Consider the following 24,152-nt stretch of genomic DNA (forward strand, 5'->3'; position numbering starts at 1 on the left):
TGCTTGTCCCCGCCTGTGCGGGCCTCTCCTTGCAACCCCTCCCCACAGGTGCCTGACTGCTGCCCAGGCTTCTTTGGCACGCTGTGTGAGCCGTGCCCAGGGCGGCTGGGCGGGGCGTGCTCGGGCCACGGACGGTGCCTGGACGGGCTCCTGGGGAGTGGGGAGTGCCGCTGCCGGGAGGGCTTCCATGGAACGGCCTGTGAGACGTGTGAGCTGGGCCGCTACGGGCCCAACTGCACTGGAGGTGAGGACTGGGGAGGGAGCAGGAATGGCGGGCGTCCTGGCAGCAGATGGCAGGCATGGAGGCACCACCGCGGGGGCAAGACGGAGGCAATGGGTAACTCCTGTCTTCCTTTGTCCACTCTCAGTGTGTGACTGTGCCCATGGGCTGTGCCGAGAGGGGCTGCAAGGGAATGGAAGCTGTGTCTGTAACGTGGGCTGGCAGGGCCGACACTGTGACCAGAGTGAGTGGCCCCACAGGGGAGGCTGGTGACCCCAGGGTTACAGTTCCCGGGTCTGAATGACCAGAACCATCCCATCCTCCCATCTCCAGAAATTGCTGGCCCTCACTGCCCAAAGAAGTGTGACCCTAATGCCAAGTGAGTGAGCGTGGCCTGGAGCAGGTGGGCAAGTGGGTGGGGGCCTGGGTTGCGGGCAGGGCTGGATGGGCACGGGCTGACTGCTGTCACCCCTCCCAGCTGTGTAGGGGACTCAGCGGCAACTCCCACCTGCATCTGTGCTGCAGGGTACTCAGGCAACGGCACCTACTGCTCAGGTCCAGCCACACTGATGCCCCGAGCGCCCCATGACATTTTGGGGTGGCTTTCCCATAGGGCCCTCCTTACCCCTGTTCTATTTTGGGCCCAAGCCCCCCCTCTGACCTTTTCCTTTCTTTCATGCCCTCCTCCCATCCCCACTGTCTCTTACCTTTTCCTCACAACTCTCTGGGATCATCTGCCTAGAGGTGGACCCCTGTGCCCATGACCACGGGGGCTGCTCCCCCCATGCCAACTGCACCAAGGTGGCGCCAGGGCAGCGGACATGTACCTGCCAGGATGGCTACATGGGTGACGGGGAGCTGTGTCAGGGTGAGGCTGGGGTCCCTGCCCTGGTGTATGTGGGACTAGGAATCTGATTTCAGTGGCCTGAGTCAGACCAGGAAGGGCTGAGGGGCACACAGGGGTGCAGGGCCTGAGGGCGCTGAGGGTAGGGGGTGAACACCTGGGTGGACAGGTGAATGAAGGTGCTACCTAGGCCCCCTCATCCCAGTGTCTCTTGCCCCAGAAGCCAACGGCTGTCTCATCCACCATGGGGGCTGCCACGTGCACGCTGAATGTATTCCCACAGGTCCCCAGCAGGTCAGCACAACAGGGTTGGATCCTGGGGCTGTACCATTCCCCCATGGGTAGGGGGGTGACCTGGCCTGGGAGGGGTGCCCCTTCTGTCCAGGACTCCGGCCCACTCTTGGGTCCCAAGCAGCCCCACTGATCAGGATTTGGAACAGGTCTCCTGCAGCTGCCGTGAGGGTTACAGTGGGGATGGCATCCGGACCTGTGAGCTCCTGGACCCCTGCTCCCAGGTCGGGCCCCAAGCCCCACTCCATTTCACAGGGGGAGGAGACTGAGGCAGGCACCAGCCTTCCCCGTCCCTAGCAGGGTTCTAAGTGCCTTTGAAGGGTGAGCCACTCTCCCCACAAGCTCAAGCATAGCTGACCAGTAGAAAACAGGGCTTTGGGGCTGGACAGGGATCTTCCTGGCCCTTCCCATAGGGCTGGTTGGGGCAGAGGAGTTCTGGGTGCCACTGAGACCTCCCTCTCCTATCCCTGCCTCAGAATAATGGAGGCTGCAGTCGCCACGCTGTGTGCAAAAGCACAGGGGATGGCCAGAGGACATGCACCTGTGATGCCGCCTACACCATGGGTGATGGTTTCACCTGCCATGCCCGAGTCAACCTGGTAATGATGCCCAAGTGGGAGCCCTGACCCAACTGTGGTTATGCCCCGCTTGGGTCTGACACATGATATTGGTTAAGACCCCAGGTTTGAGTCTGATCCTGGCCCTGACCATGACCCTGAGACTGACTCCTGACTCTACCAGGGCCTGGCCCAGCTACAATCCATGACACTAATCCTGACCCTAGCTCAGATGCCCCTGGCTTTCCTTTCCTCATCTCTGCCTTGGCCAGACCTTGGGCCACAGATGCTGGGAAAGCCACCAGGCCCTGAATGGGGGCAACCCCAAATCTGAGCTGAGCCTCATTCCCCCGTCCCCCAGGAGCTTCTTCAGGACAAGAATGCCTCATTCTTCAATGTTCACCTCCTGGTGAGTGGACAGTTGGCCTCTACTTCCTTGGTCTAGCCTGGGCCTCTCTACCTGCAGCTCCACCTGTCTCTTGGCCTTGGTGTTCTTATTTGGTCAGGGGTTGGTGTGGTCTCTCAGAATCCAGGTCTCTCCTGGAAGATCTGTGGATGCCACAAGTTTGTCCCAGGTTGCCCCTCTTCCACTCCAGCTGTTTCCCCTCTCCCCCAGAAATACAGTGAGCTCAAGGGAGACGGGCCTTTCACAGTCTTTGTGCCGCATGCAGATCTAATGACCAACCTGTCACAGGTAATAGGCCCCAGGGACAAGGCTGGGAAGGGATGGATACTGTGTGGGCACAAGTGGCAGTTGGGGCTCCCTCTCCACACTTCCGACTTCCATTCCAGGATGAACTGGACCGGATCCGTGCCCATCAGCAGCTGGTGTTCCGCTACCACGTGGTCGGCTGCCGGCAGCTGCGGAGCCAGGATCTGCTAGAAGAAGGCTATGTCACCACGCTTTCCGGGCACCCTCTTCGCTTCAGTGAAAGGGAGGTGAGCCCAGGCCGTGGCGAGGACATGAGTGGTCCACAGACTCAAGCTCCTACCGCCCCCGCTCCTGCCCCCACAAGCCTGTGTCCTGTCCCCACGCATTTAAGGCCCTCTCACTTTCCCTGGGGGGGGTGGGCTTTGGTGAGTCAGAGTTTGTCCAGCCCTAAACCCTGCCCATTACCATGGACCTGCTCCCCAGCTCAAGACTTCCTGGCCCATGCATGTGCTCCGCTCCCGGCAGAGAAAGAGAGTGAGGGAAAGGGAAGGAGGGAGAGAGAGAGGGAGAGACAGAGACAGAGACAGAGGCAGAGACAGAGACAGACAAAAATGAGACCCGCTCTCCTCTCTGTCCTGACCCCACTCACCTTCTATTCCCAGACTTGCCCAATCAAAGCTCCACCCCTGTCTCAGGTCCCACCCACAGTTCACAAGCCACCAATTGGTTTCCTTCACTTTCGGCCGTCCCCATGTGTCCATGTCCCGCCCCCAGGGCAGCATCTACCTCAATGACTTTGCACGAGTGGTGAGCAGTGACCACCAGGCCGTGAACGGCATCCTGCACTTCATTGACCGCGTCCTGCTCCCGCCGGACGTGCTACACTGGGAGCCTGACGCTGCCCAGACCCTGCGGGTATGACCTGGAAGGTGGAAGCTGGGGGCTTGACATTCTCCCTCCCAATCTGAACTCACAGCTCACCAGTGCCTCTCCCTAGAGAAACGTCACTGCCGCAGCAGAGAGCTTCGGTTACAAGATTTTCAGCAGTCTTTTGACGGTACTGCCCCCACGTGTGAGCCTGTGGGTGTGTGCATATGTGCATGAGTGTGTAGGACTGTGTGTGCACTCACCTGTCTGTGCACACCCTGTCCCTTGTGCAAGCCTGTCCCTTGTGTGAGTGGGCACGTCTGTGGGCACAGGCCCTGTTTGTGTGCTGGGCTTCCCAGTGTGAGCACAAGGATGAGTGTGCTATCTGTGCCCACGTACTTGACAGTACTCAGGATGTGTGCAAGTTTATCCCTGCATGCATGTTCCCACACAGCTGCCTGGGACGGCTACAGAGGAGTGTAGCTGGTGGGAAGGCTGCCTGGGTTGGCCCCTTCCTGCCCGTCAGTCTGACCGGGCTGAGATCGCCCCACCTCTGCTCCTCCATACCAGGCGGCTGGTCTCCTGCCCCTGCTACAAGATGCGTCCCACAGGCCCTTCACAATGCTGTGGCCCACAGACTCCGCCCTGCGAGCACTTTCGCCTGGTCGCCAGGCCTGGCTCTACCATGAGGACCACCGTGACAAGCTAGCAGCCATTCTTCGGGGCCATATAATCCGAAACATAGAGGTGGGTGCGCCCCAGTCCCCGGTTTCCACTGATGGCCACCCAACCTGCCCGTCCAGCTCCAACCATGGGTCTGTCTGCTCAGGCCTTGGCGTCCGACTTGCCCAACCTGGGCCAACTCCGCACCATGCACGGGACCCCCATCTCCTTTTCCTGCAGTCGCGCCCGGCCGGTGAGTCCAGGGAGGAGGCGTGAATGAGGGCAGGAGGCAGGGGCCCTGGCACTAGGGGGTGGTCTCTGTGCAAATGTGACTCTCATTTACCCCACATCCTCTGCCTACAGGGTGAGCTCACAGTGGGTGAGGATGATGCCCGGATTGTGCAGCGGCACTTGCCCTTCGTGGGGGGCCTGGCCTATGGCATTGACCAGCTGCTGGAACCACCGGGCCTTGGTGCCCGCTGTGACATCTTTGAGACTCAGCGACTGTGGCTGGTGAGGGAGGTCAGAGGTGCAAGGTAAGGGCCCGAGCCCGTTTGTACTGTTCAGACACTTGAACTTGCTGTATTGGCCTCCATTCCTTTCAGGAGATTTGCAGCATCTGTGGCCGGGAGCCACCCTGTCCCGAGGGCTCACGTGAGCAGGTAAGGGTCTGAGAGCTGAGTGGGCTTTGGGCAGGGCCCAGGGACCACCAAGCTCAGGCTGTTTGTAGCCTGACTCCTCTTGGCTCAGGGCAGCCCCCAGGTGTGCTGGCGCTACCTCACAAAGTACTGGACGTCCCCTACATTGTACCCCTTGGGACTGCGCAGCATCTGGGCCCATCCCCAGCGTCGGGCCAGGGGCTGCCACCGCAACTGTGTCACTACCACCTGGAAGCCCAGCTGCTGCCCAGGCCACTATGGCAGTGAGTGCCGAGGTGAGCATCCTGAGGCTGCAGACACTGCTGACTGGCTCCTCTGGCCACTGTGGGCACAGCTCTGGCTATTGTTTCTGAGAGGTCTTGGGTGGGCAGGGGCTGGGCAGTCTGGGGCGGGGGTGAAATTTGCTAGGACAGAGTGCTCTAAGGGGTGGGATGCGTGTGTAGATGGTACAGAACCTGGTGTGGTGGAATCTGGGTGTTCTCCAGAGCACGGGGATCTACAGGGTTCTCAGCAGCATGGGGAACTGGGGGGTGTTGCTGCTTCTAGAAGAGGGGGTGCCTGTGAGGGGGGGGGCCCTGCTGAGAGCCCCTGGACCAACTTCACTTCTCTTACCCTACCTCCTAGCGTGCCCTGGGGGTGCCAGCCACCCCTGTAGTGACCATGGTGTGTGCATAGACGGCATGAGCGGCAACGGGCGGTGTTTGTGCCATCCAGGCTTTGCTGGCACAGCATGTGAACTCTGTGCCCCAGGGTTTTTTGGGCCCCATTGTCAAGGTGAATCATTGTACCCCACCCAGCCCTGCCCCCTGCCTCCCTTGGCCCACGTGCCAACTCCATCCTCCCATTTGTCCCTTTCTGTAGCCTGTCGCTGCACCTCTCATGGCCACTGTGATGAGGGCCTTGGGGGCTCTGGCTCCTGCCTCTGTGAGGAGGGCTGGACTGGGCCACGCTGTGAGGTGCAGCTGGGTGAGTGACCCTTGAGCTCACGCTCACCCTGCACACACCAGTGCGTGCCCTACCTGTTTGTCAGGTGGAGGTGCTGAGGGTGGGTGGGAGGGGATCTGGGGGCATCCCAGAGGGCAGCTACTAATCTTGATATGTGGGGGGCAGAGCTGCGACCCGTGTGTGCCCCAGCCTGTGCACCCCAGGCAGTGTGCCGCACAGGCAACAGCTGTGAATGCAACCTGGGCTATGAAGGGGATGGCCGCACGTGTACAGGTGAGCCGGTGGGTGAGGACATGAGGTGGAAGACCCCATTCCCCTCCTGTCACCTGGTCCAACCACTCTCTCCCCGCCCCAGTGGCGGACCTGTGCCAGAATGAGCATGGCGGCTGCAGTGAGCATGCCAACTGCAGCCAGGTAGGCACTGTGGTCACCTGTGCCTGCCTACCAGACTACGAGGGTGATGGCTGGACCTGCCGGGCCCGCAACCCCTGTGAAGATGGCCGCCGAGGGGGCTGCAGTGAGCATGCTGACTGCCTGAGCACCGGCCCAGTGAGCAGGAGGAGAGCCAAGCAGCTGGGTGGGGAGGTCCCACAAAGTGGATCCCCCCAGTCACTGAAGGGTGCCCACCTGCTCTTTTGCCCCAGAATACACGGCGCTGTGTGTGCCATGCTGGCTATGTGGGTGATGGGCTGCATTGCCTGGAGGAGCCCGAGCCTCCAGTGGACCGCTGCCTGAGCCAGCCCCCACCATGTCATGTGGACGCCGTGTGCACCGACCTACACTTCCAGGGTGCGCTTCCCTGCCTGGTCCCAGTGCCTGTGCCTTACCTCAGTGTCCCCAAGTGACTGTGCATCCCTCCTTTTTGCAGAGAAACGGGCTGGTGTCTTCCATCTCCAGGCCACCAGTGGCGTTTACGGTCTGAACTTCTCAGAGGCTGAGGCAGCGTGCGGGGCCCAGGGAGCTGTCCTTGCTTCTCTTCCTCAGCTCTCTGCTGCCCAGCAGGTGTGTGGGGCCCAGAAACCTGGAGCCAAGCCTGTGGGAACCCCTTGACTTGGGCCTTGGGTCTCAACATCCTCTCCTGCTCCTACAGCTGGGCTTCCACCGGTGCCTTGTGGGCTGGCTGGCCAACGGCTCAGCTGCCCACCCCGTCGTTTTCCCTGAGGCAGACTGTGGTGCTGGTCAGGTGGGCGTGGTCAGCCTGGGCACCCAGAAGAACCTGTCACAGCGCTGGGATGCCTATTGCTACCGTATGCAAGGTGCAGCCACCCCCAACATGCCTCACTCTCCGGCTCTACCCCTTCCCACTGACCCGCCAAACCACTGAACCCCCTTTTCTGCAGATGTGGCTTGCCGATGCCGTGATGGCTTCGTGGGTGATGGGACCAGCACGTGCAATGGGAAGCTGCTTGATGTACTGGCTGCCACAGCCAACTTCTCCATCTTCTATGGGGTGTGCAGGGGCCCAAGGGTGCAGGGTGGGTGGGATCTCTGGGGAGGGAGCCTGCTCACTGCCCTGCCTTCCCACCTTCCCAGATGCTGCTGGACTACGCTAACGCCACTCCTCGAGGTCTTGACTTTCTGGTCTTCCTGGACGATGAGCTCACCTACAAGACACTCTTTGTCCCTGTCAATGAAGGCTTTGTGAACAACATGGTAACCAGCAGTGGGTATGGCCTGCTGCCCCCTGGCTGGCCCAGGCCAACAGGCTGAGAAGACTTTGCTTTCCCTACAGACACTGAGTGGCCCCGACCTGGAACTGCATGCCTCCAACACTACCTTCCTCAGTGCCAATGCCAGCCACAGGACCTCGTTCCCTTCCCACTTGGGCCTCAGCCTTGTCTTCAGTGATGTGGGCCCTGACAACAGTTCTCAAGCCCCTGTGGTAGGCCTGGCCGTTGCCCCTCCCCACTGACCCTCGCCCCCATTCACCCACTGGGCCTGACTCTGGTTTCTCCACAGGCTCCGTGGACAGTTGTGGTTAGCCATGTCGTCGTGTGGGACATCATGGCCTTCAATGGCATCATCCATGCTCTGGCCAGCCCCCTCCTGGCACCCCCACAACATGTGAGTGGATGATGGGGAGGCAGGCAGAGCTACAAGGGGCAAGGAGGTGGCCTGACTAGTCCTTGATGTTGTTTGCAGGGGTCAGTGGTGGCACCTGAGGCCCCACCCGTGGCAGCTGGTGTGGGAGGTGTGGTAGCCGCTGGAGCACTGCTGGGTCTGGTGGCTGGAGCCGTGTACCTCCGAGCTCGCAGCAAGGCCACGGGCTTCGGCTTCTCTGTCTTCCAGGTAGGGCTGGGTTGGGGGTTGGTGTCTGCAGATCATCCTCAAGGCCCCTCACCATGCACCTGTCGTCTCAGGCAGAAGATGATGCAGATGATGACTTCTCCCCGTGGCAGGAAGGGACCAGCCCAACCCTGGTCTCTGTCCCCAACCCAGTCTTTGGCACTCAGGATGCCTTTTGTGAGCCCTTTGATGTGAGTGCAGGGGGTGGGGGAATGTGGAAGTGGGTCCTCGGCCTGGTCTCAACCCAGCCACACATGGTCCTCCCTGCAGGACTCCCTCCTGGAGGAGGACTTCCCTGACACCCAGAGGATCCTTGCAGCCAAATGACACATCAAAGACAGAAGGAAGGGAGGACCACTTTATTGCTCATTTGGACAAACGCCCAGAGTGGATGGGGCAGGAGGGACTGGGGCCTGTTCTGGACAATAAAGGTACCCTCAGCGGATGTGGGCCATGTCACTAAGGAAGGGGGTCTTCATGCAGCCGGTGCAGAGCTGGTCCATCCAGAGCGGTGCCTCGTGTTGCAAGGGTGTGCGGCGTGGGTAGAAGGTGAAGTCCACTCGGTAGTTGAGCAGGCAGCTGAGGGATGCCATGTACAGGTCGGAGAAGCGCACAAGGCGCCTCGAGAAGTAGGTGGGGTTGTGGAAGGTGCGGAAGATGCTCCCAAACTGTGCGTTGAACAGGGCCTTGGTGATACACCTGGGGAGGGAGACGTGGGGCACGTGAGGGGCCACACAGGAAGGGGCAGGAAGGGGCAGGAGGGGGAACTCCTGCCCTCGCCTCACACTGCTCACCTCAACTCCTGCCGCTCCTTCATCCAGGCAGCCAGCACCTGCCGTGACTCGGCATCCTGGTAGGTCTGGGGGGAAGAAGGTGTGCTCTGGATGTGCGTGCCCAGGTGGTGCCCGGCCCCTCCCTGGGGACATCCTGGCCAGCCCCGCACCTGCATGCGCTCCAGCAGCCCCGTGAGCGCCTGCTGCCACGTCAGTGAGTGCATGTACTGCTCTGTGTTGATGATGCGGATCTCGCGCTCCAGCTCGGGGATGATGGCCCCTGTGCGCCAGCCATGCCGCAGCATGAGGTCCTGGTGGGCAGGGTGGGGGACAAGGCTCAGCACCAGCTGGGGTCCCCCTTCGCCCCCCATGGCCCAGTCTTATGCTCGCTCACCGCCAGGTCACTGTAGAGGTGGTCTCCAAAGTAGAGCACACGGGGGCCGCGCCATTCTGTCAGACGCAGGAAGTCAAACAGGTTTCCCTGGGAGGAGGCGGGGGAGCACCGCTGAGCCCCATGTGCCCAAGGGGTTCCCATGCTGCCAGAAGCGTGCCTGGCTCCCTACCCATTCTCCCCAATTCCCAGAGAGAGGCCTTTTCAGCCGGATGCTGGCTGCCCTTTCCCGTGGCCTTACTGTCCCCTCTGGGGTCTGGCCCTTGCTACCTCTGCCTCACACTCAGAAAGGGGGTCTGCCTGCTGCAGGACGGTCTCCTGTAGGCCTGGCACGGTGCCCTGTGCCTCTAGGGTCTCCCCTCCCTGTGTGTGCTCATACACACCCCAAGCTAGGAACCGAGTCCACTCTTTGTGGAAAACAAATTGCAGCAGCGACCCCGTGGCCCTGAGGTCCTCCTGACCTCCCTGGCCTGAGCCCAGAGGGACCCAACAGACCAATGGCAGACCTCACTGTGAGGTGATTTGCCTTTCCTGCTCCAAAGCTGGAGGAAAAAAAAAAACCCACTCAGCCAGGCTCAAAGGCAACAGAGGAAGCTCCCAGGAAGCAGAAACCCGGGGGCACAGTTGGGGGTGGGTTGGTTTCAGAGCAGTAGGTGTAGCAGCCTCGGGTCAGGAGCCCACGCCCCAGGAGAGAATTGCTATCCAACAAAAAAGGAGTTACTACAGCAGTCTGTGCACAAGAGGCCCAGGGAGATGAAAGCCATGGGGGCACAGGGGGCCATGAGACTTCATTGTTGAAATTAGGTCAGGTGGAGAGGCTGAGGTTCAGGGAACCCTGCAGAAGAGGGAGGTTATGACGGGCAGAGTGGATGTGCCCTGAACGAACCAAAAGATTCTTGAGGTGCAGGTGCTGAGTCAGGAAGGACGGAGTATGAGGTTCCAGCAACAGGAGACACAGAAAGGGAGGGGAGAAGGGGGGAGAGCAAAGACAGATAAGAACCAAGTGAGATCAAAAACACACACACACACCCCCTTCAGATTATCAGGCATAAATGAAAATCTGAAAGCTGCCAAAGAAAGTCACATGCTCCCCACAAAGGTGCATGACCCTCCTCAGGCTCAGGCAAGACGCTAGGACAAGGGAGAATGTGACCCTCAGAGCTAAGAGAAAGAGTCTGTGCCCTCGGGGGGCAGCAGGGTGGATGACAGAGCAGTGTACAGGGGGGGAAGCACTGCCTGCAGGGCAGGCCTCCCAACGGGGTACCTTGAGGCTGCTCCCTGTGGCTGAGCCGCTGGCCCAGCTGCTGGCTTCCTCCCTCCCCCCACTTCTGGATCCCCTACCCCCCAGATGCCTTGCTCACCAGCTCAGCCAGGATTTCCGCATTCCGTCCAGAGCTAAATGCCTAATCACCTCTAGCTGAAAGCCACCTCTGCAACCGCCCACCATGCCCCTTCTCATCTTCCGAGCGAGCCAGCAGAAGAGGTCTCCTTGGAGGCCCGTGAGCCACCCCCGCCAGCCGCCCAGCCCAGCTCCGGGGCCCCAGACAGGCTTGTCTGGCTGCAGCAGTGCTCACCCTCAAGTAGTAACTGCCATTTATCGGACACTTAGTGAATGCCCAGCCAGTCGAGGGCCCTGACACAACTCAAGTTATTTATCTCTTTTAAGTAATTCGACAAGGCTCCCCCTGCCAACCAGGAGTAGGATTAGGATTCAGATGCAGGCAACCTGACCCACAAGCCAAGTCCTCGACACTGCCTGGGCCTGTGCCCTTGCCTGGCGCTCCAGACACTGGCCCACGGCCCGAGGGAACAGACCCGCGGCAGATGTGCACTGGAGGCGTGCTGCCGCCCCTGGGGCTTTGGTTAGCCCTGTGTGCTGCCCCCTCACCTGCTCAGGCGCTAATCCCACCCAGATGGCCCTCACCTGCCGATAGATCTTGCCCTTTTCCAGGCGAGTGATACGGTCCCAATGAAGCGACCCCTTCTCGTCAAGTTTTCTGAAAGGCCTAGGGTGGGGGGTAAAGGACTTGATTTCCAGCCTGTAGCCAAGACCATGAACTGGGTACCATCCCACTCTGCAAAGGCCCACCTGCTCACGTGGGACACATGCCAGAAAGGGGGCACCCCCACCCGAAGCACACAGGGCAGTGAGCAAAGGCTATTCTCCACCCCCTGGCCCCACGGCCCTTGCCAGGCCCGTACTTGCGGGGGTCAGTGAAGAAGCTGGGCTTGTCTGCCTGGACGATGACCACATCAAAGAGCTGGCGCCAGTCAGGACCCACCATGTGCCGCATCCCCTTGTCCCTGGGGAGAGAGGGGGCAGAGGTAGGACAGGTGGTCTGAGGGGGCCAGCCTGCCCCTACCTGGCTCCCACCCGGCTCCTTCCTCCCACGGTGGGGGGGCTCACACGAAACGGAAAGGACTGTTGGTGATGAGGAACAGCTGTTTCCCGTGGTCCACCAGGCGGCTCAGGACAGCATACGTCTCCTCCCCTCTCAGGATGTACTTCTCTGATGGGGGAGATGTATTGGTGAGAGCCAGCCCTGTATCCTGCCCGGCAGGCCGAGGTAGCTACTGTCCACCCTTACCCATGTCCCGCTCGATCCACTGGTACATAAGGCCCTTCACGTGCACGTCTCGAATGGCATCCTGAGGGCAGTGGAGGGACAGTGAGGGTGCAGTGGGAACCAGGAGGGCCTGGCCTGATGTGGCTGGACTTCCCCTTCCCTGCCACCCTAAGCGGGCCCAGCACCCTCACCGTTACGTCCTTGTAGAGATGTGCTTGGTCAAACTCCAGGCCGTGGCCCAAGAAGTGATCCACCACGCAGGACAGCAGTGCCATCTCCGGCAGTGAGAAGATGTCCATGAACTGCTTGATGGAGGGACCCTGGGGAGGGGGTGACTGCTTCAGCAACCCTTCTAGCCCCACAAACCCCAGCTCTAGAGGCCGGTGGCTCTGAATCCATCTGCTTTGGGACACTGGTGGAGGGGTGCAGCCTGTGCAGAGGTGTGGTCACGGCCTCCCAGGGGGCCAGTACCCACAGTGAGATCAGAGTGGGCTGCCCTGGGCAATAGCAGAGTGCGTACCTTGCCATAGAAGCCACTCATTTGGTACAGTGGGATGTGCTGGGTTCCCCCATACAGGTCGATCACCTCCTCATCCGGCACAGGCTGCAGGCCCCTGCATGGGCACACAGATGTCATCAGTCCAAAGTGTTCCTGAGCGTAGGCTGAAGCGCAGGGTGGGGAAGAGAGGGGTGACCCGGAGAAGTGGACTACAGTGGGGTCAGGGCAGGGTCAGCACTGACCTGTAGGCTGTTCCCAGCTGCACATAATGGAAGGCATCAATCTTCATCAGAAGGCTCTGGGGGCACGAGGGGAGCGGGATGGGCAGTGAGGAAGGGGCTGCCATCAACCGTGAGCAGCCTCTTCCACCTTCCAATCCCGAAGCCCCAAATGGGGGGCATCTAGGGGATCATCCACATGCCAAGAAGCTACAGCTAAGAGGCCAAGGGTGAGAGAGGAGACTGCTCCACTGGTGATGGGGGACTGAGAAAGAGGCTGATACACAACCAGTAAGAAGGGGTCAGGGGGAGTCAGTGGTCTAGACACTCACCTTCTGAATGTCATAGTGGAGGCCACGGATGGCAAAGCTGGGGTTGTAGTCGTACTTCCGAATACCCTCTGGGTACTGTTGGGGGAAAGCAGACCAGGCCTGAACCAGGTGCACTGCCACACCTGCTGGCTGGGCAGCTGCCTCAAGGGATCAATTCAGTCATCTGCCCCTCAGGGCCTAGGAACCCTGTCTGGCTAGCCTCACCTTGTAGTGCTCAATCAGGATGTCGCGTGCAGCACTGAAGATCTCTGGGTGCAGTGAGTCTGCATACTGGGCCAGTGTGTAGTCATAGTCGAAGCCATAGACCTCGACATCATGCAGGCTGATCTCATTGTTGGCATAGATGGCTGCTGGGTTCAGGAGACTGCACACCTCAGGGGGCAGGAGATCTACAGGAAGGAGATTCAAGTGTGAGGGTGATGATCACAGAAGCAACAAATGGCTGCTGAGCACTTTCCAGGTGCCCAGCCCTGGGAGCCTCACAAAACACCCTAGTGTGGGTACTCTTAGCCCAATGCTTCATGTAGTCAAACTGCAGAGGCTCAGAAAAAAGTCATCTGCCCGGGGTCACATGGTTGGGGTTAGGCAGGGCTGGCAATGGCTGGCATGACCTGCGGGGTTCTGGGCTACACCATCACTTGCAGCCTACCAGGTGCACCAAGCCTGTGTCTCCTCCAGGCTCTCATAAGCCCCATCGGCCACATGGCTATGTACTGACCCCTTCCTCTTTGTCTGAAGCTGTGGTTGGGCTTAGGAACATTAATGAAGTGGGCGGTATTGGGTAGGCCCTCTGCCACTCATGCTCCCAGCTCTTGAGCACCTGCCAGCCTTAGAAGCAAGGCCTAATAGGATTTAAGCTGCCTGCCAGCCCACATGATGACATTTACTGTCTCTAGCCAGGGAACATTGCTAATTACGACAGGCAGGACGTGTGACATCGGGTCCTGGGCCATTACCTAAGCTGCTCCCTTCTGAGGATGCAGTCATAACTGCTCTAAGCCCATCTGCTCCACAGGGGCCGAGTGGGACACTGTGCAGAGCGGCCTCTGGGATGCCAGGTTCTCTGCCTTAGTTTCCTCATCTTTACAGCTGGGGAGATGGGTGGGGAAAGGGCATAGGTTTTGAAGTCAGAGAGACCAGACCAAGCTCTCCTTTTCCCTTTTCATGGCCTTGACTTTTGGAAAGCCACCTCACCTTTTGGGCTTATTTCCTTGTCTCTAAAGGGGGAATAAAAACTGTACCAACCTACAGAATTACTAAGAGGGTCAGACGGCTTGTGCTCTATGCAGCTTCCCACTCTGCACCTGTGGCAAATGTAGGATTAAATGGGCAATGCACCTCTGGAGCCCGTCTCCTCCATGTCCTGGGTTTCTCTGCATCACTCAGGGAGCAGGGAGCAGGAAGGACAAGGTGAATAGGGCACTGTCTAGCAGGGGCACCGTTCCTGAGACCTCTAGCCTGTGGGTGAAGCCCAAGCCTCTAGGGAATTCCTGTTTCAGCCACAGTCTGTCATGTTCTCCAAGCAGAAGCCCTTGGCCATGCAGTCAGACCTGGCAGCCTGTGCTCAGAGGCAGACCCTTGCTGATGAACTCCCAGGCTCTGCTCCTACCCCCTTTCTTTTGGAGCCAAGTGCAGGGTTTAGGTGGGGGAACAGGTATGACTGGTTCCTCTGGTTCAGCACAGAGCAGCTGCTTTGAAGACAATTCCTGGGTGCAAACACTTCTCACTTTGGATGCACGTGAGATACAGCTGACTTCAGCCTTTTAGGAAGCTGCCTCTGAGATCAAGATGATTCTGGGCTTTGCCCCCCCACCCCCCACCTCCCCGCCAAATAGTCCTGAGTCCCTGGGTACCAGCTGTGACTCTTGGTGCAATATCCAGTAGTTCCCAGGAGGGGAGGGGTTGGCTCTGGCCAAGTCCAGGCTTTCACCCCTGCCCTTGAGGATGTTCCCAGGGATGGATAATTCTCCTAGGAACAAAGCAGGATGAGGAAACAGCCCACAGGGCCTGGCCTCCTGAACCCACTTCTGGACTGAAAAAAACATAGCTCTGGTGCCTCAAGGTCTCACATCCTTCTATAGGGCTGTTGTGGTACACAGGGTCAGGAGAACAGAACGTACCTTACTCACACTGGCCTTCCAAGTTCACTGGTCTCAATGCCCAGCCCCTGCCTGTCCTTTCTCCTCCTTAGCCCCCAGCTTCAGCAACCAAGGCCAACCCCTCCCTATGACAGCCATGAGACTGACTTGAAGGTGCCCCCCTCCTAGCTGCTGCTAGGTGCCTAAGAGGCTCATCTTGTTCAGTCCTTACTCCAGTCCTGCGAAGTGGTCACACTTATTCCTCTATCATACAGAGGAAGAAACGGGCTCAGGGAGGTAAAGGCACTTATTCCAAACCATCCAACAGTAGGCAGTGGAGGTGAGATTTTAATCCGGCCACCCCACTTGTCTTCAGCCTAGCCTTCTGCTGAGGTGCGGGTAGGGGCTGGCTTGAGGCCTGTCTCCCTAGCAAAGTTCTGCCTTAAGGTGTTAGCCCAAAGCACACCTTAATGCCCAGAATTTCCCCCCTGGAAGGGGTTAGTCTGGCTGGAGTTAGAAGCGTCCAGAAAGGCTGGCTCATTCTGGTACTCATCCTGGCATTCTGAAAACAACCTTGACCCTTTCACATCAAGAGGAGCTTGGGGGGCTTCTTGAATATCTGAAAACCCATGTGGGCCCTGAGAGAGAAAGCCCAATAGAGCTCACTAGATCCCTCCCCCCAACACCTACTAGGTAGGCTTCTCAAGCCGCTCCATGGAGGGTCTCAACCAGGTCCAAAGCAAAGATATCTCCTTAACAGCATCCCAGGCCTGACCTTTCTGCTGAGGGTGGGGTGGTGACATCCTGACAGGCCCATAGGCTTCAAAATCATCATTCCTCAGGGGTCTTAACCATTTTGCCTTCAGCGCCTCAAGAGGGAAGTCCAGTCCACCTCCCACTCCCAGGTTTCCACAGTTAGCATGGAGTTCCCAGTTCAGTCAGCTGGGATGCTGCAGACCAGCTACTTTGTCTCATCAATGAAAGCTCTGTCAGTCTCCACCCCCTCCCCCCTGGAAGCTTCCCGACCCTTCTAGGCCTGGGTATTTCTGAGTCATCTCCACAACCCTGTAGCATAAGCCCCAGGACTGTGTCTTACACTCTACGACAGCCATTTTCAACCTTTTTTGTCTCACAGCACACATAAGCTAACTACTAAAATTCTGTGGCACACCAAAAAATATTTTTGTTGGTCACACCAAAAAAAAAAAAGTATAATCTTGATTCATTCACACAGGTGGCTATTGTTGTGTTGGCTGTTGGCATTTGACAATCTAAAGGAAAGGGGGTCAGTGCCCAGGACTAAATAGTCAGGTATTAAATGCTTTAAAAATTATTGCTGAGCGCCAGTTGAAAATTGCTGCTCTAACACACTGAGGGTCTGAGAAGGTGTGGCTTGCTGGACACTACCAAGCTGGAGAGTGATAGGGCCAAGACCCAAACCACATCTGTCTGCTGCAGAAGTAGGGCCTCAGCCTGGCCCCTCTGAGAGGAGGCGTTAGGCCTCCTCAGCAGCCCATTTTGCAGAGGGAGACAGACCATAAGAGGTTTAAGTGAATGCCTTGGCCAAGGATGCAGCAATCCTTCTGGGCTGGAGCAATTTGGTCTCCCTTTTCCTTCCCCTCCAGGTCAGAGTGCTCCTTGCCTCCAGGGCATAGTAATTGAGAGGTGTCTTGAAAATCTAGTCGGAGTCCTCCAACGTAGGCCAGTCCTTAGGAGTCTGTTCTGGCCAGTGCTGCTAGCTAGCTTTGTCCCTGATATTACCGCACCAATTAAGGGTCTCTAGGAGAACAAGGGGCTGGGGGCGTTTCCACCGCGGCTTCACGGAGGTCCGGACCCCGAGGAAAGAGAGCGGGAGCCCTAGATTCTGGCGTCCGCTTCAGGAACCCCGAGTTCCTGTAGACGGAGCCAGGGAACAAACCTCTCGCTCGCCTACTCCGGGCGTCGGGGCGTCCCCAGAGGCCACCCCCCCCCCCCCCATAATCCAAAGGAATCTCCCCTGGAGAGCCGTCTGGCCTTCGGAGCCTCAGCGAGCCCCACTGGGGCTCTACCCCCGAAGAGCGACACCCAGACGGCTCGGGGGCGGTGCCCTGGCGCTAGGTCTCTGTCCACCGTCTGGACGCGCGTCGGTCGCCTTGCGGGACACCTCCCCCCTAGAGCCCGTCCCACTCGGGCTCACCCACCGTGCACCAGTCTCCGCATGTCTTGGTAACGAGCCCACAGGTGCGCGCTGAGCTCGGCGCCACCGGTGGGTGCCAGGGCGGGCGCAGAGCGCGGAGTGCCCGGGCAGTGGGCGCCGGGACCTGGGGGGCCGCAGCCAGAGCAGGAGGACGAGGCCGAGGCGGCTCGCGGCCCACCGTGGCCTGGGCTCGGCAGCCAGCGCCGAGCGGCCGCCCGCAGCCCCGCACCCACCATGCCCGCGCGCCGCCCGCTGAGCCCTCAGCCGGTCAGCCCGTCCACCACCCTCCGACTGCAAGCCCGCCACGGTGGCCGCGTGCTCTTCACCACGGCTAGCCAATGGGCGCGGCGCCCGGGGCTCGGTCGGCCAATGGGCGCGCCCCTTGGCCCGGGGGGCGGGAGGTCCCGGGACTGGGCTGAAAGGGCTCCCCAGCCCCCTCCCCCTAGTCTCCGCGGCAGAGTCCTCTGCGCCCCCTTCAGTCGCTACTGCGGCGATGGAGACTCCTTCTGTCCCGCTCTCAGGAGGTCGGAGGGCCTAAGAACGGCCGTCCCGGCGAGGGTCCAGACGGCTAAGGCGCTGCGGGCTCACCCCGGCTCCCATTCCACTTTCTTCCAGTCCTCGCCTGGGTCTTTCCGCCCCTCCTCCACCTCTAGTCCTCCTGACCATAGCTCCTCCGCCCCTCCCCCAGCCATACCGTGGGGGTCCTTTTCCCCTCCTCCTGCCCTTGACTAGCTCTGCCCGCAGACCAGAAGCTGATCCATTCCACTCGGTCAGCGAATAAAGAGCCCTCGCTGCACGCTCCCAGGTGCCATCTCCCGTAAGGTGAGACCCGCAGCGCCGCCGACTCTGAGGCAGTCTTCTCTCTCTCCCGTCCTGTACCTCATCCAAGTGATCCATTTTAACTCTGTACCGGACGACTAGGCTTTGCACTCTAGTGCGGTGGGCCAGGAGGTTCTGACCTTAGCAAATGGCTGCACCGACTCGCCCCAATCTTGGCTTCCCCGTGCAGGTCCTCTCTTGACATCCTTTGTCTCTTCAAGCAACGTCGCTCGAGTTTCCAACGAAACTCTAATTTCACGCTTTAAACCACTCTCCACCTTTGTTTCTTCTCTTCAGGTCCATTTTCTGAGTCCGCATGTGTTTCTGTTCATGCACTGGGCCCTGGGGAGGCCTAAGCAGCCCGCATGGAGCCCTGTTAATGGGGAGCTGGCCATCTGGGCACTTTGTTTCCTAAGGGTATGGGACATTGGAGTATCCACTGTACCCTGGATGAAGACCTACAGTGTACAAAATCCTGGGCCAGGTGCTGATGCAGGGTGGAGACCCAGAGGTGGGACTGTGGGTGGGTGGATGTGTCCACCTGAAGGCCTGAGCTAGGTGGGCACTGGGGAACTGGCCATACGTAAAATTCATCTGGCCAGGAGATGGGCACTGTGGTATCTGGCTCCAGAGTCACCAAGAGAGATGAGAATGATCACTAAGTGGATGTGTGTGAGCCTGAGGATGTGATGGCCTCAGAAGGCAGGTTATCAAAGCAGCATCTTGGGCATGGCTGCCCAGCTGCAGACTTTACGACCATTTCCCGAGGCCATACTTGCACTATTATTTTCCAGCTCATTTTTGTAGATTTTGTGTTAACATCATCAAACTCTTATTGGTTCTTAGTTTGATTTTCTTAGATTGTCTAATAGTTGTCTTTCTTCTAAAAAACAATGAAGTGACAGCTCATTAAAGACATCAGCATGCCCTGGCTGACGTGGCTCAGTGGATTGAGCGTGGGCCTGTGAACCACACGATCACGGTTCGATTCCCAGTCAGGGCACATGCCTGGGTTGCAGGCCAGTTCCCAGCAGGGGACACACAAGTGGCAACCATACATTGATGTTTCTCTCCTTCTCTCCTTCCCTTCTCCTCTAAAGATAAATAAATTAAAATCTTAAAAGAAACTATTAAAAAAAAGAGGTTGCAGAAAACATTTTTTAAAAAAGACATCAGCAAGCACAACTCAGCAAGAGTGAAGGCTCTCAAGTGAGATTTCTGCTTCTCAGTTCTCTAATTAGAAAAGGAGATGATGAAAAAGAGGCAAGGTTTAGTAGGCTATGGGATACATATGAAGAGCTAGGGCTCAATACATCACCATCATATTATGGCTAGTCCTTTAAAAAAAACCCTCACTCAAGGACATTTTTGCACTACTGTTAGAGAGGACGGGAAAGAGAGAAGCATGGATTGGTTGCCTCCCGTATGCGTTGGTGCATGGGTACCAGGTATCATAAACACCTGACCAGGGATCAAAATGGCAACCTAGGTATATGCTGTGACCAGAATCGAATGGAACCTGCAGCCTTTCAGTTATGGGCCAATGCTCCAACTAACTGAACCACAGCAGCCAGGGCTATGGCTAATCTTAACTGATTAGTTACTACAGTTCAGACATTGTGTTAAGTACTTTATTATTATTATCTCTAAATCCTAACAGCATCACAGGAAGGTCCCCATATTGTGTAGCAATTGAGGCCCAGACTAAGGGAATATATGTGGAGGAGGGATGTGGTTTGATAAGGCCCACGCTCTTAAATCATTTTGCTCTTGTGATCATTGTGAATGAGATGATGCATAAAAAGCATGTACAAGTCCTTGCATAACGGTAAGTGCCCCGTACAGGATACCTTTCATTAATTTTAGGGTTGTCTCAAGATGCTTACTTAGACTTTTGTTGTAAAAATGGTAAGGTTCAGCTTTCAAACAAGGCATATCAAATTCTTATTTTTAGAAATGTAGTCACCAATCACGACCTCGAAAAAAATACAAGGAGTTGCGTAATTGCAGTTTGTATTATAGTGCAGTACAGGTTTAGTCCATCGGAGAGGGTCCTCACTTCTAGACGGACTGAAAGAAAAAAAATGGCGGTGGCAGAGCAAGAGGGGCAGCTTCCAACTCGCAGCAACTAACAGCACAGAGGAGAGACATCGGTACCCCGCGGGGCAGACGCCACGTCGGTGCCCCGCCCCCTTGCGCCGCCCGGCCTCCACAGCCCAGGCGCGTGCGCGAGCTCCTTCAAGCCGGGCTGGGCCTCACGGAGCACGCGCACTCCACCGCTTGCTACTGGCGAATCCTAATGCCCTACCGTGCTCTGATTGGTGGAGCTACTCTAGCTGCTCGCTGCTCCTGAAGGTCTCTTCTGCTGGCGTTGTGGCAGGTCGGGGATCGCTCCGCAAGCCCCACCACCGGGGTAGGACGGGCGGGACGTCTCGGCTCCACCCGGGCGCCTCAGTCCTGTGGCTAAGGACTGCTGGACTCCTTTCCACGACCTCGGTCGGGCATGTTTTCCAGGGCCCAGGTGAGGCGGATTCTGCAGCGGGTGCCCGGAAAGCAGCGATTCGGCGTCTACAGGTTTCTGCCCTTCTTTTTTGTCCTGGGAGGAACGATGGAGTGGATCATGATTAAAGTGCGCGTGGGCCAGGAGACCTTCTGTAAGTAGGGATGCAGCAGCCTTGTTTCATTGCAGGAAGGCAGGAGGCGGCATAGGACCTGTTTTTCTGGCGGACACTCTTTCCTAGTTGCAGACCACTCATTCTACTCAGAGCGCTGAACTGCTTTTAGCCTGGTCCACAGGGCAAATGCGGTTCCGTTCACTGGGCGGCCCTCGAGACCCGCCCGGTCTCTCTTGTAGGCGGGGCAACAAAGGCACTTTGGCGACCTTGCCTACACGTTGAGGGGAGGGCAAATGACTTCACGCAGGACACCCTCCTCTCAAGCCTGCCGGGAACAGTGGGCCTAAGGAACAGACTTGCTCACAGCAGGGTAGAATCCTGCCCGGTAGAATCCACAGCGGGTGGGATCCCGAGGATTCATGGAAACTCCTGTTAACTGGCCAGTTCCCTGTTAGGACTCTTCGGTCCAGACCCTTGGAGGGAGCTGGTCTGCCCGATTTAGCTAACCACAGTCTTTACAGGCAGAGTCATTGGCACCAGGGCCCAGCACTGTGAACAGAATGCCTGACATTTTTTTGCTGAACACTAGCTCTGGGCAGGCTAGTTTGTCTTTTGGGAAGACTTCCCCAATCCCTAGACCCTTTCTGCCTTTGTCCCTCCAGAAACACTGTATCACTTGTGAATTACCAACCCTCATTAAAAAAGTTACTTTAGTGCTCTCTTTAGATGTTTATTCCTTCTCTTCATCCAGTCATCAACTTTTAAAAATATTTTATTTGTTTTTAGAGAGAGAGGAAGGTAAGTAGAGAGGGAGAAAAACATCAATGTGTGAGAGAAACATTGATCATGAGATATACATCGACCGGTTGTCTCTCGTACACCCTAACTGGGGACTTGGTCTGCAACCCAGGCATGTGTGTGGCCTGACAGGGAATCAAACCAGTGACCTTTTGGTTTGCAGGCTGGCTCTCAATCCACTGAGCCACACCAGCCAGGCTCATCCATTTATCAATTTTTAATGAGCACTGATGAGAGGATATAATGAACAAGGCAGAGGGTCCTCCACCCCAGAACTCTTAACAGGAGTGACAGATCGTGAAGACAGTTACTACTGAGTGTGGCCATTGGTCTGAGGAGAAAGTGGGGGTAACATGGGAGTCTTGGGTGAGGCACTTCAATTGGACTAGATGGTGCAGGGAAGGCTTCCAGGAGTGACCATGTCAGGTAGGCCCTGAAGATTGAGTGGGTATCAGTCAGATGAGGGGAATGTTTGTGAAGTTGAAAGTGCCTCATGCCAGTGGTGAGAGCAGACATGGGGGTGTGGGTGTGAAAGTATGCTGTTTGAGGGACTGAAACGGGTGAGCAGAGCGGGGGATGAAGTGGTTAGAAAGGTGCCTGGGCAGGTACAAAAAGGGACTGGAGAACCAAGGATGTAACCCAAAGGATTGAAGGGTTTTAAGCAGCAGTGGATTAACACAGGGAATGGCTTCTCGTGGAGAGGAGGCCGGCAGGAACACTTAGGCAGTGTGTTTGCTCGGGTTTGAGATGGTGGCCTGGCCTTTGGTGGGGACAGAAGGGATGCCAAGAAATGATGGAGTTGAGAGACACCCAAGAGGTAGTCCTGACAGGGCTCAGCGATGGAGTGGACTCAGGAGACAAGGATTGGAGGCTTCAAGTGGTAGGATAGCCGGGCCAGGGGGAACACAGGTAGGACAATCCCGGGCTCCATTTGGATGTGCTGACAGTTTGGAAGTGGAGACGATTATACAGATCTGAAGCTGAGGAGGCAGATTTGGGCCATGGATTTGGGTTTTGGGGTCATTCACAAGCAGACAGGGATGAAAGCCAGTCAAATGCCAACATTTTAAGGGTGATTGAGAGGCAAGCTGGGGAACCAGGAGGGTTTATCGCAGAAGACAGGCATTTCAGAAAGCTGACTGCAAATGGGAGGTAAGTGTCCCCTCTCCCCCTACCAGGGGAGAGACTTGAAGATAGGCAAATCTGATCAGGAAAGAGAGGGTGGAGGGAGGCTGGACATACCTTGGCCCTTGGGAGTGTGGGAAAGAATGGGATCAGGATGGCAATTGTAATAGCCCTTGGAAGTTAGCTGGGAGAATTCTTTTCTGATGATTTTTCTCTGTGAGAAAGAGTTCATGGCCATTTGGGGGTGGCTAAGAAAGGGTCAGGGTCTGGGCAGAGGAAACAGGATTGTCCGGTATCAGAGTGGACCCAGTCAGACGCATCATTGGCCCCACAGTGTAAAGCAAAACAGTGAGGTGTGGAGAAGGAAGTTAGGTTATTCTGTAGTTGGGGTTTTGAAGGTGTGTCAAGAAGCTGACATTGATCTGAGGGAATTTCAGCTGGTTAGGGCAGGAAGAAGAGCAGAGGGGGCTTAGGGGGTCCTCGAAGTCCAACAGCCTGGGAAAGAAGTTGGTAAAGGTCTAAGGGCAGAGGGCTAGAAAGGCACTGGAGGTTGTGGTCAGCAAGAATGAAGCTATTATGCAGAGGAAGACCCCCGCCGGGTGGTGGAAGTTGTGTGGAGGAGGCAGGGAGGTGAAGGATGCTAGTGCTCTCTCCCTGTGGGAGGTGGTGTTGCCTGGGACAGTGGCACAGGACAGGGTCAAGGAGCCTGAGCTAGATGCTCTTTTCAGTGATTGGAAGGGAGTGATGGAGAGCAGGTGCCAGTGCCAAGAAGATGGCAAATGGCTAAGCCCCAGAGGAGGAGGGTGGTAAATCAGTCGTCTGGAAAAGCAGCAGCAGGGAACAAGGAAACAGCCCTCAGCTCCCCACTGTGAGTTCCTGGGTGTGGGACAGGGAGCAGCAGAAGAGCCACGGATGGATCAGGAAGTGCCTTTAAGGGCCAGGTTTCAGTTAGGAAGGATGATTTCAGAGAGAATAGAAATTGTGGGGAATAAGGAAGTAAGAGAAGTCTTAAAATCTTAAAACACTGCCAAGATATGTGCTAGGACATGATCCTGTTTTTGAAGACTCTTACCTGCTGTTGAAGTCCAGAACTCCCATAACAGCCTCATTTAACTCATGCTTTAAACTGTTTATTTTGGCATTGAATTAAACATTACCATTGAGATTCAAATACAGTGACTGACCTAGACTGTTGGTTAAATTACTTAGCTCTGAGTATTTTTAATTTCTCAGTTTCTTAAAAATCTAAGTAAAATTTTTGTTGAATACAGATGACGTCTACCGTAGAAAAGCGTCAGAAAGACAGTATCAGAGAAGGCTGGAAGATGCATCAGAGACTGAACGTCAGCAATCAATAAAGTGAATATGAAATTTTACTAGTTTCAACTTCTTTTAAAATATACATTCATTAAAAAATACATTCGTTTTCTTGTGGGGGGGGAGCACTTTGTGAAGTGTATGATCGACCACTGTGCTATACACCTGAAACTAATACAAAACAACATAGAATGTAAACTGTGATTTAAACAACCACCAAAAAGCACATTGCTAACATTCCAGTGAGTTCCTCCTTTCCTAGTCACTGATTATGGATGGCACTCACCTGTCTGTAAGGTTGGCACTGGAGAAGTTGAACCTGCTTGGAAAACTACATCCTATGTCTTCTACTTAAGTGACATCTCTGTCAGTTGTCTATCTGAACTACAGCAATTTGTCCTCTACATTTTAATCAGTCAGGGATTTGCATTCGGTAGTTGCCAGGAAATGGCATTTCTGT

At 56.7% G+C, this 24,152-nt stretch overlaps 3 protein-coding genes across 6 annotated transcripts in view; 2 read left to right on the plus strand and 1 right to left on the minus strand.

Moving 5' to 3' along the window:
- Positions 1-8,447, plus strand: part of STAB1 (stabilin 1) — a 30,311-nt gene extending 21,864 nt beyond the window's left edge. For 2 of the 4 annotated variants that reach the window (XM_037055725.1, XM_037055726.1), the window contains exons 38-69: positions 49-244; positions 369-464; positions 554-599; positions 699-775; positions 963-1,088; positions 1,285-1,358; positions 1,505-1,579; positions 1,832-1,954; positions 2,274-2,321; positions 2,529-2,606; positions 2,705-2,851; positions 3,339-3,479; positions 3,562-3,621; positions 4,002-4,178; positions 4,261-4,347; positions 4,458-4,607; positions 4,700-4,756; positions 4,845-5,028; positions 5,378-5,527; positions 5,615-5,719; positions 5,864-5,971; positions 6,054-6,247; positions 6,343-6,487; positions 6,567-6,700; positions 6,789-6,954; positions 7,039-7,148; positions 7,232-7,351; positions 7,431-7,580; positions 7,658-7,762; positions 7,841-7,987; positions 8,059-8,175; positions 8,255-8,447. In XM_037055725.1, coding sequence (XP_036911620.1) covers positions 49-244; positions 369-464; positions 554-599; positions 699-775; positions 963-1,088; positions 1,285-1,358; positions 1,505-1,579; positions 1,832-1,954; positions 2,274-2,321; positions 2,529-2,606; positions 2,705-2,851; positions 3,339-3,479; positions 3,562-3,621; positions 4,002-4,178; positions 4,261-4,347; positions 4,458-4,607; positions 4,700-4,756; positions 4,845-5,028; positions 5,378-5,527; positions 5,615-5,719; positions 5,864-5,971; positions 6,054-6,247; positions 6,343-6,487; positions 6,567-6,700; positions 6,789-6,954; positions 7,039-7,148; positions 7,232-7,351; positions 7,431-7,580; positions 7,658-7,762; positions 7,841-7,987; positions 8,059-8,175; positions 8,255-8,311 — 3,750 coding nt within the window. In that variant the 3' untranslated portion in view covers positions 8,312-8,447. Of the gene's footprint in view, positions 1-48; positions 245-368; positions 465-553; positions 600-698; positions 776-962; positions 1,089-1,284; positions 1,359-1,504; positions 1,580-1,831; positions 1,955-2,273; positions 2,322-2,528; positions 2,607-2,704; positions 2,852-3,338; positions 3,480-3,561; positions 3,622-4,001; positions 4,179-4,260; positions 4,348-4,457; positions 4,608-4,699; positions 4,757-4,844; positions 5,029-5,377; positions 5,528-5,614; positions 5,720-5,863; positions 5,972-6,053; positions 6,248-6,342; positions 6,488-6,566; positions 6,701-6,788; positions 6,955-7,038; positions 7,149-7,231; positions 7,352-7,430; positions 7,581-7,657; positions 7,763-7,840; positions 7,988-8,058; positions 8,176-8,254 lie in introns of those variants that run through there. The other 2 variants (XM_037055727.1, XM_037055728.1) reach the window with 2 other exon arrangements.
- On the minus strand, positions 8,332-17,322 carry NT5DC2 (5'-nucleotidase domain containing 2). Its single transcript, XM_037055759.1, has 14 exons — positions 17,023-17,322; positions 12,969-13,153; positions 12,765-12,839; positions 12,457-12,512; positions 12,236-12,329; positions 11,907-12,035; positions 11,737-11,797; positions 11,556-11,658; positions 11,351-11,452; positions 11,073-11,154; positions 9,152-9,238; positions 8,928-9,068; positions 8,779-8,843; positions 8,332-8,683 (listed from the first exon to the last, which is right to left on the minus strand). Exons 1-14 carry the CDS (start codon positions 17,252-17,254, stop codon positions 8,422-8,424), a joined length of 1,674 nt encoding a protein of 557 aa, XP_036911654.1. The 5' UTR covers positions 17,255-17,322; the 3' UTR covers positions 8,332-8,421.
- A 2,848-nt stretch (positions 17,323-20,170) lies between these two features.
- Positions 20,171-23,751, plus strand: UQCC5 (ubiquinol-cytochrome c reductase complex assembly factor 5). The gene is made up of 2 exons (XM_037055771.1): positions 20,171-20,491; positions 23,647-23,751. Exons 1-2 carry the CDS (start codon positions 20,341-20,343, stop codon positions 23,736-23,738), a joined length of 243 nt encoding a protein of 80 aa, XP_036911666.1. The 5' UTR covers positions 20,171-20,340; the 3' UTR covers positions 23,739-23,751.
- The last annotated feature ends 401 nt before the right edge of the window (positions 23,752-24,152 follow it).

This window comes from Sturnira hondurensis, unplaced genomic scaffold, assembly GCF_014824575.4.
Source record: "Sturnira hondurensis isolate 20B ecotype Veracruz unplaced genomic scaffold, ASM1482457v3 Scaffold0008723, whole genome shotgun sequence".
In the NCBI taxonomy this organism is placed as follows: domain Eukaryota; kingdom Metazoa; phylum Chordata; class Mammalia; order Chiroptera; family Phyllostomidae; genus Sturnira; species Sturnira hondurensis.

Coding starts and splice junctions, on each gene's coding strand:
- NT5DC2 (XM_037055759.1), bottom strand. CDS start 17,254: ATGGTGGGTGCGGGGCTGCGGGCGGCCGCTCGGCGCTGGCTGCCGAGC. Junction 12,840..12,968: donor TCCTGATTGAGCACTACAAG/GTGAGGCTAGCC, acceptor TTCCCCCAACAG/TACCCAGAGGGTATTCGGAA. Junction 11,798..11,906: donor ATCTCTACAAGGACGTAACG/GTGAGGGTGCTG, acceptor CACTGCCCTCAG/GATGCCATTCGAGACGTGCA.
- UQCC5 (XM_037055771.1), top strand. CDS start 20,341: ATGTTTTCCAGGGCCCAGGTGAGGCGGATTCTGCAGCGGGTGCCCGGA. Junction 20,492..23,646: donor CGTGGGCCAGGAGACCTTCT/GTAAGTAGGGAT, acceptor TGTTGAATACAG/ATGACGTCTACCGTAGAAAA.